Source organism: Cydia splendana, chromosome 15 (genome assembly GCF_910591565.1).
Source record: "Cydia splendana chromosome 15, ilCydSple1.2, whole genome shotgun sequence".
Classification (NCBI taxonomy): Eukaryota; Metazoa; Arthropoda; class Insecta; order Lepidoptera; family Tortricidae; genus Cydia; species Cydia splendana.
In genome coordinates, this window is record NC_085974.1 from 18,421,027 (window position 1) to 18,440,582 (window position 19,556).

Consider the following 19,556-nt stretch of genomic DNA (forward strand, 5'->3'; position numbering starts at 1 on the left):
TACAAACAAGCCACACTTACATGTGCATAGTGCTCGTGACAGTTGCAACAAGTGATACGCAGGTTAAGCATCTGTTGACACACACAACCCAAGCCGGTGTTAGTACATTTAACTAATCATTTCAGGCCTAATGGCACGGTAATAAGGTCCATTTTATGATTAGTTAAGTGTGTTGTTAGTACAATTGTTGACACTGTAAACTGATAATTGTGGTCCTCAAAACAAGGAGGTGTCCACAAATGAATCAGTTAAGTGTAATAAATAACAAATTAGTAATTTACGTCAAAATGACTGGCAGGAATTGAGAAAATATAAAATAAATTGGAGATACAGAAAAGATAAAAGTGCATGTTTAACCCTTTTAACGTCAACATTAATGTATGTAAATTAACATGTTTTAGAAATAACAAAGGCAGTTAAAGGGATAAAATTAGTATAAAAAGTGAGATCATGCTAAAAGTATTAGCGCTATTTATCGTTTTAGTTAAGGACATTCACATGTTATTAAATAACATAACACCAAAAAAATGTGCATTTAAACATACGCAAGTGTAACATACAGTGTAATTTAAGCAGAGCTGTGGTAGCCTATACTCTGTATATTTAGGTATTTAAATAAAAGTAAACAAAATCTATCCTCAAATGGCTCCTTAAGCCAGTTGAGGGTAGATGAAAACATTACATGATCAAATAATGTAGGTTAAAGTCAGGTAGTTCAGTGACTGATCCAGGCGGTTTTGTATTTAGTTGGTTAATCAATAAATATTATAACTACCCGAAAAATTACAAATTGTTTGTTTACTTTTATTTAAATACCTATAGATACAGACTATAGTAGTTGGTTCAACATTACTTGGCGTGAGACGTGAATACATATAGTCTGGCAAACACAACTTGTCAGTCAGTAAGAACCAGGAAAACTTCTTCTTTTGGGTGCTAGTACTAGCGTAAGACCAAGACAGGATGATTCTCTCTGTCTATGTTTGAAATGAGACAGGCCTCGGCCAAACTATAATTTGAAACCTTGGACATAACACTAAATCCACACTTAATTTAATTAAATATCGAAAGATAGCATAGTCATTTTGTGTACCAAAATCGATACGAACGATACAAGTATCGTTTCGCCGCGGTTCGCTTTTGCACACGTTACACATTACGGTTCGTTTTAAGTTGTACGCCAAGTATTATTAATTTTTGAAAGTGGTTATCAGTTATCATATCACTAGAAACTAGAACAAAGTATAGCGTGAGAAGAAGCTAGCTTTTTTTGGAATAAAGCTCAGTTTTCGTTGATGGTGTGTTCTAGTTTAGTGTGATAATGAATAATTACTTTCGGACGCAGCTAAACTACCTTGGTAAACCTTAATGCAAAGTGATAAGGTCGATAAACAGTTATTAAATGGTCTTCTTACCTCATTGAGTATAGTAGCGTTGGTCTGTAACCGCGACGTGAGTCTATTGTTTTCATCGCGCATGGCGTCCAGTCTTCTCGCAAACTCGTCTCGTTCCACCTCTCTTTCTGCGGCTTGTTCTTCCACGAATGAGCGAGTGGAACGAAGCTGGCGGTTGGCTGCCTCCAGCTGACAGAAAAAAAAAAATTACTCAACAGATATAAAATAAGAATATCCAATATTTGAACGTAAGGGCGTAGCGAAATTAATTTAACTTTATTAACGGCCAGAATCACATAAATTATAAGCTTTTTATAAATATAATTCATGCAACATCCATAGTTAACTTACAAGGAATGTACTACTCCGTTTTTGGCGATTTTTCTGTATCCAAATATATTTAACTGGATATAGAAATTTAGACTTTATTTATACATAGATCATGCGATATCGGTTTAAGGCGCGGTGTGTAGTAAAATGCGCTTTTTTGTCACCATATTTACAGACTTTTACAAGGATTTCATGCATTATTTTCTAGTATGTATAACTTCAGTCCTTGAACTACGTTATTGCTTGTCAGAAACACGACGGCTCATAATTTTCTCGATAGAATCTTAAGTTGAAAACATGCCTAACACTGTCTTTATTTCCTTATGTTAGAAGTACTACGACGAAAATGTATATGAAACTTACTTCAGTCGATAGCTTTTAAGTAAATCTTCATTATTGCTTGTCCTTTTATCGAAACGTTAATGTTTTCATTCATCATTTGATGAATTCAACATTTTGCTTACTAAATTACACCCTACGCGGCAATACCTTGCGCCCATTCCTCACGCCAGTACGCCCGTGACCACTGTCGGCGTCGGACCTATGCTAGTTTAGCGGACGTTTCATAAAATGGGTAATCAGAGTATAAATATGCAAATATGTTATACACACAATGTTTTTCAACATGCTTACGAAGAAAAGCAAAATAATTCTTAAATACGGTGACATTTCAGACATTCGTCCGTCATATTGTCATTTTATAACAAGTTGGGCAGCAAAGGCACACACCCATCTAACCAATCCGGAATTCAGTCACGATTGATAAATTGTGTAAACATATTTTAAAAGGCTATAAAATTAATCAAATTGAATAATTTTTAAACATAGATATACAGGATTCAAATATTTTAGACTGGTCATATTTTTCATAATACCGATTTCGCCTGGCAAATCGTATTACTTTTTGGCAACCGGGTTTTTTAACCTAATTAGACCCCGCTGAATCCGAATTTGCCGGTTGCTTGATCGAATTCTTGACCGGAAGTGAGATATTTGATATTAAAGGACCCTTTTTTTAGTTTTTCGTAAATAACTCTTAAACGGTGGCGCATAGCAAAACATATTCTATTACATAAGTAATCTGCATAAAATTGCCTACAAGAAAGATTTAGTACAATTTTTTGCTAGGATCAATATTCAAAGAGATATTAACGCGGGAAATTCAATTATAATCACTTCTAAGGTCCCTTTTTTTAGTTTTTCGTTAAAAAACTCGTAAACGGTGGCCAATATCAAAAAATGTTGTAATACGTTAATAATCTACACAAAATTTTGTACAAAAAAGATTCAGTACACTTTTCGCAGGGATCAATATTTAAAAAGATAATAAAGAAGGAAAGTTAATTATAATAAATTCTAAGGTTCCTTGTTTGTATTTTTTCGTTAATAATTTGAAAAGTATGACTCATTGCAAAAAAAATCTTATACATAATAACAACTTACCCGCTGCTTTGTCTTTTTAGGGTTCCGTACCCAAAGGGTAAAACGGGACCCTATTACTAAAACTTCGCTGTCCGTCCGTCCGTCCGTCCGTCTGTCACCAGGCTGTATCTCACGAACCGTGATAGCTAGACAGTTGAAATTTTCACAGATGATGTATTTCTGTTGCCGCTATAACAACAAATACTAAAAACAGAATAAAATAAAGATTTAAGTGGGACTCCCATACAGCAAACGTGATTTTTGACCAAAGTTAAGCAACGTCGGGCGTGGTCAGTACTTGGATGGGTGACCGTTTTCTTTTTGCATTTTTTTCCGTTTTTTTTTTGCATTATGGTACTGAACTCTTCGTGCGCGAGTCCGACTCGCACTTGCCCGGTTTTTTTAATATTGATCCTAGCGAAAAGTGTCCTACATGTTTCTTGTAGGAAATTTTATGTTTATTATTTATTTATAAGATTTTTTTTGCTATGACTCATACTTTTCAAATTATTAACGAAAAACTAAAAACAAGGAACCTTAGAATTTAATATAATTAACTTTCTCTCTTTATTATCTTTTTAAATTTTGATCCCTGCTAAAAGTGTACTGAATCTTTTTTGTACAAAATTTTGTGTAGATTATTAACGTTTAACAAGATTTTTTTATATTGGCCACCATTTACGAGTTATTTACGAAAAACTAAAAAAAGGGACCTTCACCCCCCTCCCCCCTACACCCTCAGCACACCCGCTAAGCTCGAGGACATTAAGTATGGTTATCTGGACACCACAAGGTATAACTGTGCCAATTTTCAAAATTATACGAATTATTTCCGCAGATTTTTTTTATTTTCTTGAGCACTAACTCGAATGTCGAAGTAGAAGTATTTTTTGTCATTACAATCTTTAAATGCTTGACTTTTACTCGTCAATTCAAAATTAGAAAAATAGTAAGTATTACAGTTAGAGTTATAAATTGTTATAATTCTTTCTTGTACAGCTAATTTTATGTACTTATTGGAGCTATGCATAATGCATAACTCAATAGTCCCACAAATTATCTTTGCTTTGCTAGTATTCTTCCTTATATTCACTACCTACTTGCCCGAAATTGACTGCTAGAGTTAGACCAAGTCTGCAACGATTTTGATAGCATAGGCAGTGCAAGTGTTATTCATAATTTCATAGAAGATTGACGTTTAAAATAACACTTGCACTGCGTGTGCAATCAAAATCGTTGCAGATTTTTCTTGGTCTAGCTCTATTACATTTTTAATGTCTATTAGTAAGTACTATTTTTTGTCTCATAACAATTTGGTATCATTTGATTAGATTCTCAGTTTGTCGCGGTATACACTTATATTGTATATAATTAATAATTATTTACACTCACCGTCTTACCTACTACCATTTTTAATTTCATTAAGTACTCATCAAAATTCGAATTTGCTAATAAATCTTATTCAATATTAATTGCCGGAAAAAATCCCGGAACTGACAATTCAGAATACCGATGTCGTCAGAATAAGGACGTAGACGTGCTGCGCGGGAATGGTGCGGTGCGCCGCGCGGGGCGCCCGCCTGCCCGTTCTACCACGCGTCTGCTTCACCCCCTTGAAAACGTAAAACTCGAGTATAAGAGCGCCTTAAGCTAATTTTATCTACAACCTACTTAGATATTTAGTTCTATATAAACTAAAGTAGATTTGGACGGTCTAAATTATAATCATCGATTGGGCATTAAGGTTTTTAAGACTTTTTTAAATTAGAAATTATTTATGGGTTCACTACTCAGAATCACAAGCTAAAGGTGTATTCTGTTTTTTCCCATTACGTTACTATTTTTCATATATTTTTATGACAGTAACAGAATGGATGGAATGAAAAATGTGTACAAATCATGGGCCACGTTTTTTTCTAGGAACGATAGAGAACCTGATTCTGAGTACAAAAAAATATTAATTAAAAAGTGGTGTATACTACTATGTGTGTGGTGTATAATGTATAATAAAGTGGCTGAGTTATGATGAAAACACAAAAGCCAAGTAATAATAAAAAAATAGAGTAACATTCATTATCATGCCACGTTCCGTACCGGAACCGTTTAGTACCTTTTCGCAGCACATTTTGTGGACCGGCGACTCGGTCAGTCGTCTCACCTGCGTGTCGGTGCGTCGTGCCAAACAATGCGACAATCGTGAGTTAGTGGGGTTAGTAAGCGGGTGGAAAGATAATGGGTATGCGGGTAAAATTATAGTTAGGTTATCATGAACACATTTGTTCATGCTATATGAGTTTAATAATTGGGATAGAGCAGCGGTCGGCAACAGGCGGTCCACGGGCTGCATGTGGCCCGCGAGCCACCTTGGCTACTTTGTATGTAATATTGACAAACGACAATGTTTGCTAAAGTCACAAATATTACCAAAGTGCGACCCGCGTCAACTTCGTTAACTACAATGTGGCCCTTGGCTGCTAAAAGGTTGCCCGACCGTTGGGTTGGAGTAAGTTTTTGTTAGAAATTAAATTTTTGATAGAAGCTTTAATCGGCGCCTGTTTCAACAGGCAACTAATACTTATCGAAACAATTCTAACAAATTCCAGATATAATGAGGTTGCATTGTTTTATTATAGAGTTGTTATCGTCTCTTGGAGCGGACTGTTTGCATAAGAGTTAGGGTCGGTTGCACCAAACTGTTCGTATCGTTAAAGAGTTCGCTAAGTCTGTCAAATGGGGTCGGTGCAACTGGCCCTTAATCAAGCTTATCACAATTGGAATCAGTTGTTACCTGCTGCTGCAAGTCATCTCTCTCCCGGTGCAGCGCGTCGTAGCCGGCGCGCAGCACCCTCGGCGAGGAGCCGTCCAGCGACACGGAGCCCGAGTCCGGCGCGCGGCGAGGGGGAGCTCGCACCGGCAGCGACGGCGTCTGGTGGTGCTGCCCCGTGCCGTACCTGATACAGGACCACACGCTGTTTACTGTCCATCGGTCCACTGTATTACAATAGTACATTGTAGGAGAGGACGGAAAACCGCTAAAAGATGAACGAGTGAGTTTGAGGGCCGACACGTCAGTGGAGGCCCTCAAATAATACGAGTCCATCTTTAGCGTTTCCGGCCGAGGCATTACATAGTGCTTTTCTCGACTACTGCGAGGAAATAAGAAAATATTTGCATAACTATTGTACTAGCCCGCGATTTCTCTGGTAGCAAATTACTAGCCACTGCCTGTGCTGTCTCTTGAATTTCGGTAGGCGTCAGCGTAAGAATATCATTTTCTTCACTAGAAGAACTCATTTTTATAGCGAGCGTAGATACGTGTTTCTTGTATTATTTAGTCAAACACAATTTACACTGTCCAATTCAGTGAGTATTTTCCGATCCCGCCTTTTTTACTTTTTTTATCACTTTTAAGAGGCATTTTTCTGTTGTTTGCTTCAAACCGACTCTAAACTTAGAAGCGTTTTTGCTAAAAATCTACAAACAGCTACAAAAGTAAAAAACGCCTTAAGCGTGAATCGAATGAACTGACTGAATGAATGAATTGTTTTGACATTTCTTTTTTTTTAAACAAGAAATTGGTCCTATAAATAACCTAATTTTATTTTTGAAGTAAAAGTTGCGCCAAAAAAGACCTTTTATTGATTTTTATGTTTTAAATGATACTCATTGCTGTAGCGAACCGTCACCAATGACAGATGATGATAACAATGAAACATTGTAGTAGTGGTGGTTCAGGTGCTACAGCTATTGCCTACTTTCTAGCTTGGTTTTAGACCATCTATTGCCACATTTCCGAACAGTGGCGTGAAAATGACATAAGGTCCCCTGATAGACAGTTAACACATTCATTGTCACTAAGTGCTTACTACGGGTTACGCTTGTAGCACGTAGCCACGGTTTCGCCGTATGAAGCGCGTAATCGCTAGGAACAGTGTACCCGACAATCGGGTTCTTGGCCTTGAATGTATTAACAGTGCTATTGATAGTACGAAACAAGGACCGACATCGAACGGCAAGATCATATTTCTGTTCCTACTTAATTCGACACAAACACAAAACTAAGAAATAGTATAGAACAAAATGGTGGAATATGGATCACTCGCAAAATTTAAAGCAAAAACCGCTCTACCCGATTCTATTCTTTGATAAAATTGACACCTTTGGCAAAACGTAACGATGTACAACACATTATATCCAATTCTCGTAAGATTTTGATATAGAAACGATCCCAACTTACCCTTCTACGACGAGATCACACGAGTGTCTCTCGGACTGCATGAGTTGTGCGACTTTTATAAGTGCGGCTTCCAGATCCGAACGCAGAAGATTCTCGCGCTGCAGGCATTCCATCATTGCCTCCTCCATGTTCTGAAATAATATAATATGGTTAAACATGGTAAAGAATCTCATACACAGATAAGAATTGTGTAACAACGAACACGTATGAATTCTCGTAATAGAAATAAAAAAAACTATATAGTGAAGAATCCCAATTTTCATATAATTGATATTATTTGCAACTACGAAACATCGCATCGGATTTCTTTTCTCCTTCGAGATATATATTTTGCCTTGTTTGAGAAGACGATGGTTTTCAATACATTACAAATGACTATTTAGTGGAATGGCGTTTCTAGCCTCCTTAGACGTGCGATTTGTATAGAGCCATTGGAACATAATCTTATCTTTTAGCATTAGTAGCGTACCTTCCTGTGAAGTTCGCAATTTTCGCAGCTGTTATGCCTCGAGTCCAGCTCTTCTACAAGTTCCGTGATCTGCACCTGGCTGGATTCCAGCATGGGCGACTCTGGCACCGGTTCTGTAAACAAACGACATTACTTTAGAAATATAATACTAAATTAACTGTCAAATGCCACATTTAATCGTGAAATAATAATCTTAGGGTCGGTTTGATCAAATAGACATACGCGTAATCGCAGTTCGTTAAAGATGTAAAAAAGTCTGAAAAAATTAATAAATATTAAGGGAATACAATTTTACACAAATCGACCTAGGTCCACAGTAAGCTCAATAAAACTTGGCTTGGTCTCATTTTTAAAGCCCATCTATCCATACAGGAAACAAGCAACACCTTCGGAGTCTACGTCTGCGAGGAGACACAAGTCTGTAGCGTAACTTCGATAAAGGTAAACTGAGGAGATCACTAATTAATACTCACTTCCTTTGACTCTTGCAGCAGCTTCCAACAATTCTTGTGCTTCCTCTCTCAATCTTCTCAAGCTGAGCTCCAATTTCCTCTTAATATCGATGCTAACGTCCCTCTGCTCCTGCAGAAAGCCAGCAACACCTTCAGAGTCTAACTTAATAAAAACTTAGTACCACTAAACTTACTTCCTTTAACTCTTGCAGCAGTTTCCAACAATTCTTGTGCTTCCTCTCTCAATCTTCTCAAGCTGAGTTCCAATTCCCTCTTGATATCGATGCTAACGTCCCTCTGCTCCTGGAGAAAGCCAGCAACACCTTCAGAGTCTAAATCTGCGAGGACAGATAAATCTGGTGCGAAGTGAACGTGTTTGCTGCGCGCTAGGGTTACGTCGAGATTGGGCGTGGACGGGCGGGGTTCTTCGATTAGTGACGCCCTGAAAAAAGAAAACGTATTTACTGAATATTTATAGACTTTTTTAAAATGATTATCACTGGCTAAACAAGTGACCAAAAATGGAGGCCTATGAGAAATCCCATCAACACTTTATAGAAACTGTAAATTTACCGATTCATGGTATATCGTGAGGTGACAACCAAATTCACTAATCAATCCTAACTACTAGTAGGAAAGAAATCCTCCTCCTCCTGAGGCACATATAGTGGAAATATGAGCTGTCTTCGGATGAAGTCTCGGTAGCTCAGTTGGCAGAGCGATGGGCTAGTCGTCCAGAGTGACGAGTTCAAGCCTCGTCCGAAACAGTGATTTTTCCACTTTTATATTATTTCAAAGCTATTTTGTTTGGCAACTACTATGATTCACTACGGCTTGGAATAAGTGGAACTTGTGGTAGTTCATCTTTTAATGAAAGCTCATATCATAAATACATTCATCTGTTAAAAGGACCCAACTAAATATAATTTGTAACAAACTGCAAGTGTCGTTCTTGGAATAGCATTATTAATTGCATAGCAAATTTCAGTTAACTGAAACCTTTCTTATAATAAATCTAAACCTTAAGACTTATGACGTAAAGTCTCTTTTGCATTTACACTTTTACGTATGAGTAAGTTAATGTAACGATCTCAAATAACGCATGCCATGTATAGATGTTCTTGAAATTTCAATCTTACGTAAAGTAATTTAAAGTTGATATTTCTATGAAGCTTTTAGTAGTTGTTGCCTTTTTCTTTTGTGTCAACTTAAAGGTTACTATTGGCGGGGATCCAACAGGATATTAAATGCAGCCCCTTCAACTCACAAATAGGATATGGACGAGTTTAGATTCACCTAAAGACATAGAAATTTACGACGCGCGGTTTTCAGTTTGGACGGGCATTTCATTTGGACGGATGAAATCATTGATGTATGTCAAGGTATCTGAATGTAGGTTTGCAGTACGCAAGATAGATATAATAGTAAAAAGATTCTTACAAAAACCCTTTTGTTTGTTTTCATGCCAATTATTTGTGTGTTGAAATAGACGCTTGATTTTATGTTTCAAAAGAAACGTAACTGTGTTTTGGCTCCACGTGTGTATGTTTTTTTGGCAGTAAAATGCAGTTACAACATGCGATGTCACTGGGTTACAATCACAGTTTCAACACAGTAGAGTAATAGATTTTGTTTGGGTTATGTCGAAACTGATAGAAAATACGAGAGTATAATCCCTTGCTAGATAAGAGCAACCGGTAAAAATACTAAGAAGTATATTTGTGTCGAAGTCTAGTCAAAGGTCCCACTTTGTCGCTTACCATAAGGACGAGATTACCTTGTATCTTTATACGAATAACCTGTCAAAGCGTCCTTATGGCAAGCGAGAAAGTAGGACTTTTTGGACCAGACACATTTAAGGCGGATTTGGAAAACTTTTACTCATGATTCTCATGAGTGATTAAGGGACGCGTCACATCAGGAAGCCCTGTGAATGTCAGTGGCCGCTCCATTGGTGGACTGAAAACCGGTACGACCCAAACTCCACTTTGCTTAGGTAATACATATGTGGTGTTAAGAGTCCGTAGCAAGCTCGGCCGAAATCCACCGTCCTATACAATCGAAGGTTCGTTCTCGTTTTAAAACTACGTGTTGGATTGTAATGAAACTTTGCACATACAATGACATGAGGCATATCTATGCCGGTAATTCGTTTATATAGCTCCAGCTTATAAAACAAACGAAATTAAGCAAAAACAAGTTTTGCATGAAAAACTTAAAATCGCTGTATTTTTTTAACTATTGTATCTGAAGCTACAAACTAGTTGCCGGCATATATATAGCTTATCCTATTGTAGTGCAAAGTACAATGTTTCAGAGCAATCTAGCAAGTCGTTTAGCGTAAGCTACATAAACTTATTACAGGCATATATATTACCTTATCCTATTGTACAAAGTTTCAGAGCAATATAGCTAGTCGTTTTAAAATGAGAGCGTAGCTAGTTTGTATGGAGAACCGAGCTTGCTGCGGACTCTTAAGGCCCTCATAACCTTAATGTGCATGTTATGCCTATTCTAATAAAATATAAACGTACTCAGGCAGCAAACGCGAGAGCAGCTCGGCGAGCACGGTGCGGTTGAGCTCATCCTCCGCGGCCGCGCAGTACGCTACCAGCTGACCGACGATACGCTGCAGGCTTGTGGCTACGCGTTTGAAGCTGTCCCTGTAACAATTATATTAGGTTTAGGACAAGGTATAGATGACACTGACCCGAGGCATAAATACATAAGGGACTCCTTTATGTGAGGATTAGTGTGAGATAGCAAAATAAATCGGCCAAGTGCGAGTCGGACTCGCGCGCGAAGGGTTCAGTACCATTACGCAAAAACGGCAATAGTACATTTCGATGCTAGTGCGGAAGGTATGTCATTACTTCACGAGTACCGAGATATTTTGCCACGAGCCGCAGGCGAGTGGGAAGACTCGGGACGAGTGAAGAATGACATTTCCGCACGTGTATCGAACGACGTTTTTTAATACAGTTGCGAAAAAATAAGTAAAACATTGTTAATCGTACACTAAACAAAAGTGGTAACAGTGACAGCTCGCTTAGACGTCGTCTTTAAGTATATTATATCTATGGGCGTTTGGCAGCTATTCCGTTCCATTCAGACACCTTATTAAGAACGGAATTTTCAATATTCAATATTAAAAAATAAACGTGTTATAATGATGAAGAGGTAAGTATTAAAATATGAAATATGTATATTTTTCATATTCTTACATTAACAGTAGGTTTTTATGCTGATTACGACGTTTAAAGGAAACTAATATTAACACTCATCAATAAGTAGTCGTGAATTGGAACAAGTATAAATTTAAAAAAATTGGAAAAGTAAAAAGCACTAGTTCGACATAACCAACTTTCCGCACGCTAAACAGCTACGTAAAGTAGCACTTTGTGAGCAACTGTATTAAAAAAATTGTTGTATGGGAGCCCCACTTAAATATAGATTTTATTCTGTTTTTAGTATTTGTTGTTATAGCGGCAATAGAAATACATCATCAGTGAAAATTTCAACTGTCTATCTATCACAGTTCTTAAGATACAGCCTGGTGACAGACAGACAGACGGACAGTGGTCTTTGTAATAGGGTCCCGTTATTACCCTTTGGGTACTTACGGCACCCTAAAAATGACACCCTTAACGACCACGCGCTTAAAGCTGACTACCAGTTGATCGGTTGAGTTGATATTCCATGTTGAATAAGGCGGAAGTCATGCATGCAAACCATGCATTGAAAACCATGTCAGTTACAGAAAATGTTAAATGACGTGTAACGCTTGTTATCAATAAACGATTGATTGATTGATTGATTGATATAGCCCACCTTTCCTTAGTGACCTCCTCAAGGTGCCTGTTCTGGTCGAAGGTGGTGTGGCGCCGCTGCTTCCATTTGTCCGCCTCGCCGGCCTCCTCGCGCAGGCTCGACAACTGTTGACAATCAATCTAGTTTTAGACAACGACATCTATTGACAGTTTATAGGCGTATTACGCTTAATCAATAGGTTAGTTTACTACAGTCCGTCTTATACAATAGTCTACAAACTACGGAAGTACGGAACGCGATCCTGCCCATTCGGACCGCGAAAAATGCCAAATTCCATACAATCTAGCCCGTGAAAGGAAGAGAAGGCCTGTCTCCGGCCAAAAAGCGGTCAGAAAGTTTAAAGACTCCTGTTCGAAGCTAGGAAGCTTGGAAGGAAAAATTGATGGCAAGAGGGGAAAGGGAAGCAGGTGGTTCAATTGCCTGACAACATAAAAAAATGGACGAACGTGGATAACGCCGCCATGCTGACAAGACTGGCTAAGAACAGGAGAGAAATGGCAAAGGTGGTATGACGTCCGTTAGGGCATGGCAAATAAAGAAGAAGAAGGCATCTGCTGCATCGACTTTGACATAAGAAAATTTGGCGTTTATTGTGGCACTTTAACACTTTCAGTCAGTGTAGAGTTAGATGAACTCAACATTCGGATGATTTATCTTATTAAGTATCAATATGTGACGTTCCACGGGAAAAGGTACCTTATGAGGGTTTCTAGTTTCGGAGATAAGAAATGTTTTGTAAAGAGGTGAAAAAATGCTCAATTTTTTTTTATTGTGTGATCTGAAACCTTAATGCGTAACGTTTGTTTACCTGTTTTTATTTTTGTTATAAGTTAGTTATAAGCCTAGTAATGTCGTCTCAGAGTTTAGTAGAAAAGGTACCTTATGGAAAAAAGATTGAAAATTCCCAAAAAAACTAGTCAATACGGGAAAAGAAGTTTGGTAGAGAACTGTATTAGCATTCTGCAAAACTAATTTGATAATTTCAGTTCTGGTTGGGGCGCCTCGCAAATATTATAACCGTACATCGACCGACATCACAAATCCAAGTAGCCTGCTATTATACCAAAGTTACTCTCGTCAAGTCTTTCTTAACTAGAATAATCTTCATTTGGTTTGGTCGCATGCAGTAAATCAGCCATTGGTTTGCTGAAAAATGCCAATACCCGACGCATTACCTTATGGAATATCTGAGGTCATTGAACCTCAATGCCGCTTATCTTCAATAGCAACCGAAATATATTATTGATAAGAAATAGACGATTTATACCATCTTAACCCCAAAATATTATTAGTTTATCCTAACTGTTCCATCATCATCATGCCTCATCATGTAACTTAATCACAAGGTACCTTTTCATTACATACAAATTATTGGTCTTTTTTAAGATTATTATGACGAAGAACTAATTAAATTTGGGGCAGTTTAATGTAAATTAATATCTTCTATTCATAAAAGATAAACTGTAATATGATTGATATTTTGTAGTGATGTATTATTAGATTTATTTCCATAAGGTACCTTTTCGTAAATGTATGGAGCAAATACTGTTATTGTTATGTAAGTTTAAAGTGGCATAAGGGGTTAAATATAGTATTTAGTTGGGGTTTTAGGATTTATTTCATTTGAATGACAGAATTTCTTTCATATGTGCTCAGAAAAATTGATTGTGTGTCACATTAAAAGTAAAAATATTGAATTTTGTGATTTTATATGAAAAAGTCAGAAAATACATTTTCACCTCTAAATCGGTATTGTTTTTTGCTTAAACTGTCTGTCAGTGTCGTTTTCTAATAGATAAAATTTAAATCTTGAGAGCTCATTGCAATCAATCGTGAAAATGAAATAAAACTTTATTTTCAAGAGATTGGTTAGTATACACATAAATCAGTCGATATCAAAAGTTTCTATTTGCATTACAGAACAAGTCGCAATATTTTTTTAATCTCAGATATATAAGGTATTATTATTTGTAGTCAACTATGTAACTTACTTCAGGAACATAGTTTTTTAGGCGGCTAAACTTAAAACTTCTCTATCGTAAAGTTGCTAATTTCACAACATTATTTTCAAAAAATCATATCTCTGTAACTACGCAACCTAGAAGGTTGATCTTTTGTGTTATCGATAGCTTATTTATTGTAGATTACTGGGGTATGCATAACTCCATACCCGCCATAAGGTACCTTTGACCGTGGGACGTCACATATTGTCTATCATTCCTTGTAAAAATCACGGAAATCACTGCCAAGATCAATTAAAACATAAGTATACACAATATTATGTACGTGTTAACGTTCACGCACGACCTGTGATCCCACCGCAGGGATAACAAGTCCAACGCATACGTTATACAATCGAGATGTGTCATACTAACATCATTAACTGATCATCGATAGACCTTATATCTTTGCAATAAGGATCATGACTCATCAGTTTACAAGGGTAACTTATACCTCGATACTATTAAATTGCAACTTACATAAACTCTCAGTTATCGATAAAATATACCTTAGGTACTATGGTTTGAAGTTGATTATTAAATGTCGGTAATTTATCGCGTATTTTATATTTATGCTACGTGAGAATTGCAGTAGCAGAACGAAATCTCTTGTACTTTTTGGAACTTTGATTTTTTTTCTGCTTCATATCACTGACAGGACGATGATTTTTTTTCTGCTTCATATCACTGACAGGACGATGATTTTACAAGAGTCAGTGTTTTGCAATAAACAGGGCATAGCACAGCGAGGAAAAGAAAACATAAATATTGCGTACTCAAGAATATATTTGTAGTATGTTTGTCTTGGCGTTACCAACAAAAATATAAAACACTTTGCAAAGTAAACGATTTACTACTCGTACAATCGCAATCTGATATATCGGAGCGGATAGGGTTCTCACAAATATCTGACCACGACTACCTCTATTATTGAATAGATTGACTGACACGGATGTATTTCCTATTAGTTATATTCCATTCTATAAAACAAAACATAATTATTGTCTTCAAGGAAATTTCCATTATTCATTGTTACCATGACGCCATCGTATTTTATAACTTATCTTAAGAGATTTATTATGATTAAGAAAAAATCGACCTTACGAGTTCGTTAACTCATATATTTTGAGGTAACTGGACTGTCAAACGTCAAGTTTTGACAACCAGGCGGTCTAGCATGAATTGCGTTCTTGCGCGCGCTCCATACATCAAGCGCGACTTCAAGTATGCACTCGAGCGCGAGAACGCAAATTATGCTAGATCTCCCGAATTACCACATGTACGGCCAAACAGTGCCATCTAAAACAACTGTCAAATTCGAAGCACGAATTTTATTTTACTTATGATTTTGATATTCTTCTACAAATAATAACTCCTCATATGAAACAAATGGGATATATCATCGAGCATAAAGATTAACTACGACATTAAATCGACTATACACATAAATATAGTGCCACCACAACATCGGAGCACCTGGTCTGGTTACATCTGTGGGCTAAATATAACCCAGGTCGTTGTGCGGTAATAAATATAATGGGTAGTGTAAGTGCTCCATTACACACCTATTCATGTACTTTTACAGATAGAGTTTACTCTGAAAGGAATGCTTGTATAAAAATAGCTACTTCCTCTACTTTGTAATGTTATTTTCACTTAAAGGGGCTACGCCGTTAATTTGTGTGTAATAGATTATTTAGTTGGCGTTTTATAGATTGTCCAACGATTCGAAAATCAACTCCGATTCCTTTAAAACTAGCTCGTACTTGGCTAGTTGTATTAATGAATCGTGGAACGAATAGATGACAAAAAAAACATACTTAAAGGTAAAATCAAATGCATGCATCGTAAAGGCGTACCGTACAGTAATTATTTAATTAGGAAAAAATCGATCCAGTAATTTATATACACTTATGAACATACCGTGAACCTCCGCAACATCACCATAGTGCTCGTCACATCTCACTAAGTTCCGAAACACAACGCATATTCACAAACACTATATTTCACTAACATTTCACCACTTCACTTTACAACACCCTATAATCAGCAGAAAAGTAAAAGTAACAGATGAAAAAAGAAGATGTTAAAAGTAGAAGATGAGACTATCCAATAGGCAAAAGTATCCAACATTTGCTAATAGCTTTATTAAATAAAAGAGATGCATGGACAAGACAGATGTTACAGACACTTTTGAACGCAAACTGTAGAAATATTACTCTATTTATAAAACTATTAGAGATTGGCAGATCATTTTGACGCATTGTTTTGCCCGCCAGCATTATCACTAAAACAAAATACTCACATAGTAACAACAACATTGAAAATCATAACCATGAAAAAACAAAAGAAGATCAATATTCGACAGATACCTACTATGATTCACATCGACCATGACCGAAATAACAACTAAATCTGAGATTAAAACTCAAAAATATTTACTAATCTCATAAACTAATCTTAGATGGTGAAATAGTTTTACACGAAAATCTCCGAATTGCGAAAACCAACTATCAATCATTGAGGATACAAAGCTATCAAAAGATTTAAAACTATAAATTATACCTTGAAAACTGGGGCCAGATTTGAAGAGAGCACATTAGACATAAAAGTGTGAAGATTTAGAGAATTAGGTCACAACATCAAACTGATGTCGAAGCTTGGTGACACATTGAGTGAGTCATCTACCCACGTAAATTATATCGGGGAGAAATGGAGGTAGAATGGAAATTTTTATCCACCTCCGAAAAATGAGTCGAGTAAAAAAAATGTAAACAATGAATTGATGTATTTAACTGAGTACTTTTATAACATTTTTGTTGCCCACAAAAAAGAAAAACTAACGAGACATAATTAATCAACATTTTAATATGATTTGATTTTCTTTAGTGTCTTTATTTATACATATTAGTTGTTCATTGTCTTCTGAATTTCACTTATCAATGTCTCAAAAAACTAACTTTAATAACTTGACACAAGTCAAGCTATTTTAAAAAGACACATGTCAACTTTATTTCTCACTTTGACAAAAAACTATCAAAGCTAACCATTAACTAGTATGAAACTCGAAACGAATCCCATACAGCGCGTAGAAAAACAAAGGCAGCTGTACAGACAGACAGAAATAGATATTAGTAAAAAAACTACGCGCACAAACGGATGCACGTGTACTATTAGACCAGATATATCTACACAATTTTGAACTTTAGTCGCTTGAGTTAAAGTTCAGTGTGTGTGTGTTGATGGTGACGTTCAATTGTTTTTAAACACAATGACGTAGTACTAGAGGGGGCAAAGCCGCTGGGAAAAAGGTTAAATAAAGCTAGTTTATAGGGTAATTGTAGACTAATTTGGTTTTGCTTTCAAGTACATATACATACTTTAAAATACGTTATCTGGACGTTTTTAAAAGTTATAATGTAAGAAAAAAACCTGCCAAATAATTGGCAGGTTTTGTTCTCAGACCCGACCCGACCGAAGTTTCAGTTTCGGCAGGTATTGCAGGCCAACAATTTGCCGAACCTTTTGTGCGCGCCGAAACTTAAACCACAAATTTTGGTTTCGGTTTCTGCAAGTTTCAGCATAAAAATTGGTTTGGAAACTAGATGAAAGGTTCAGTGCAGTACCTTCAGTATCGCTCGGTCGCTTCGGCCGGACACTATTTTGCACTTACTGAAATAACCGTTGGACCAATTCGGTCAAAAGTCTCAATTTAGTGTCAGGGGTATAAAAACAAGGTTTAGTTCAGTGTAGGGATGTTGCGGAGCTTCGCCTCCGGATCCGACATACCGGAACTTCCGTTTAGTTTTACACCTCTGCCTCCGCCTCTGGTATTTTTCATTTCTAACCTCCGGCTCCGTAAAATTTTTACCGGAGTTATATCGGAGCTGGAAGTAATGCGATGGTTGCGGTAGCGGCACGCGCCTACAAGTTTTGACGTAAAAAGCTACTCGGATCCGCCTCCGGTAAACCTCCGGATCCGGCTCCGGATTCAAATCTGGTAACGGCTCCTACTTCACATCCGGCTCCGACTTCGTTAATTTTTAGGGTTCCGTACCCAAAGGGTAAAACGGGACCCTATTACTAAGACTCCGCTGTCCGTCCGTCCGTCTGTCACCAGGCTGTACAGTTGAGATTTTCACTTATTTTTTCTTTTCATTAAACAGATGATGTATTTCTGTTGCCGCTATAACAACAAATACTAAAAAGTACGGAACCCTCGGTGGACGAGTCCGACTCGCACTTGTCCGGTTTTTTTTTCGAAACTCCGGATCCGGCTCCGGCTCCGGTAAAGCTACCTCCGTAACATCCCTTCAGAGACAAGGACAAGGACCCAACCCTAAGAATATCTCACATTACTTTTCACATCACCTATTCGGAAAAAGCCTTTTTCTTCCCTGCTAGGAGGGATCAAAGTGGCACTTTTCTTCCCTGCTAGGAGGGATCAAAGTAACACTTTTCTGTTCTAGCACACTATTTTTAGATTATTTTGCAAATTATTTTTTAACTTAAATAATCTGTTTAAGCATCAGATTGTGTTAATACTAAGATTTTTTTATTTTCCTCATAGTTGATGTGAAAAGCAGTATGTGTCACACGGTATCAAAATTATTTTGTCTTGGGCGTTAACACTTGAATCCCTCATTACGCTCAGGATTCTACTTTAGAATCCCTCACTACGTTCGGGATTCTATTGTAGAATCTATCGCTTCATTCAGGATTCAATGTACGCCCTTGACGGAAATATATCATTTTGATCCCTTGTAACACAAACTACTATTTATTATTGTGTTCGCACGCGTCCGCCTTGCAACTTGCTTTCAGTTGGTCCGGCGCAGCAGATGCATTTCTAAGAACTTGCTACGGCTGCTCAGAGAAAACGACGTAAATAGTCTTCATGCGATAAATACTGTTTTGAAGCTGGTTCTAATTTCTGATACATTAATGAATGATATAGGACCAGGACATAAACCACTTAACAACAAACGACTGTCACGCGCAAAAAATAAATGAATTCCTGAGCTATCTTATTTATTCCTTTAAAAACTAGTAAACTTTAACTCACAGAGAGTAGCCTCGCGACCTCGCGAGCATAGCTTAAAACTCAATAAATATATGGCTGCGTCATTTTGAAAAAATCCAAAAACTGAATCGATCGAAACATTATATTTAATAATCGAACCTGCTAACAAAATTTCACGTGAATCGGACGAGAATTGCGACTTGTAGAGGAGAAGATAAGACACGAAAGCATTTTTGCCCAAGCTGAAACGAGACCTTCGCCAACGCCCGGTCAACAATGTTTATAAGTAAACAATAGTAGATTGTACAACAAGGGCATAAAGTGACCCATTTTTACCCGAGGCAATTTTTTGGTCTGAGCGAAGCGAAGACCAAAATAGTAGACGAGGGTAAAAATGG

The 19,556-nt window shown here is 37.1% G+C and overlaps 1 protein-coding gene across 1 annotated transcript in view; it reads right to left on the reverse strand.

Moving 5' to 3' along the window:
* Positions 1 to 19,556, reverse strand: part of LOC134797818 (golgin subfamily B member 1) — a 108,653-nt gene that overhangs the window by 43,453 nt on the left and 45,644 nt on the right. Inside the window, exons 9-15 of the mRNA XM_063770188.1 lie at positions 12,136 to 12,239; positions 10,839 to 10,967; positions 8,499 to 8,746; positions 7,853 to 7,953; positions 7,384 to 7,514; positions 5,935 to 6,097; positions 1,416 to 1,583 (exon numbers count right to left, since the gene is read on the reverse strand). Coding sequence (XP_063626258.1) covers positions 1,416 to 1,583; positions 5,935 to 6,097; positions 7,384 to 7,514; positions 7,853 to 7,953; positions 8,499 to 8,746; positions 10,839 to 10,967; positions 12,136 to 12,239 — 1,044 coding nt within the window. The remainder of the gene's footprint in view (positions 1 to 1,415; positions 1,584 to 5,934; positions 6,098 to 7,383; positions 7,515 to 7,852; positions 7,954 to 8,498; positions 8,747 to 10,838; positions 10,968 to 12,135; positions 12,240 to 19,556) is intronic.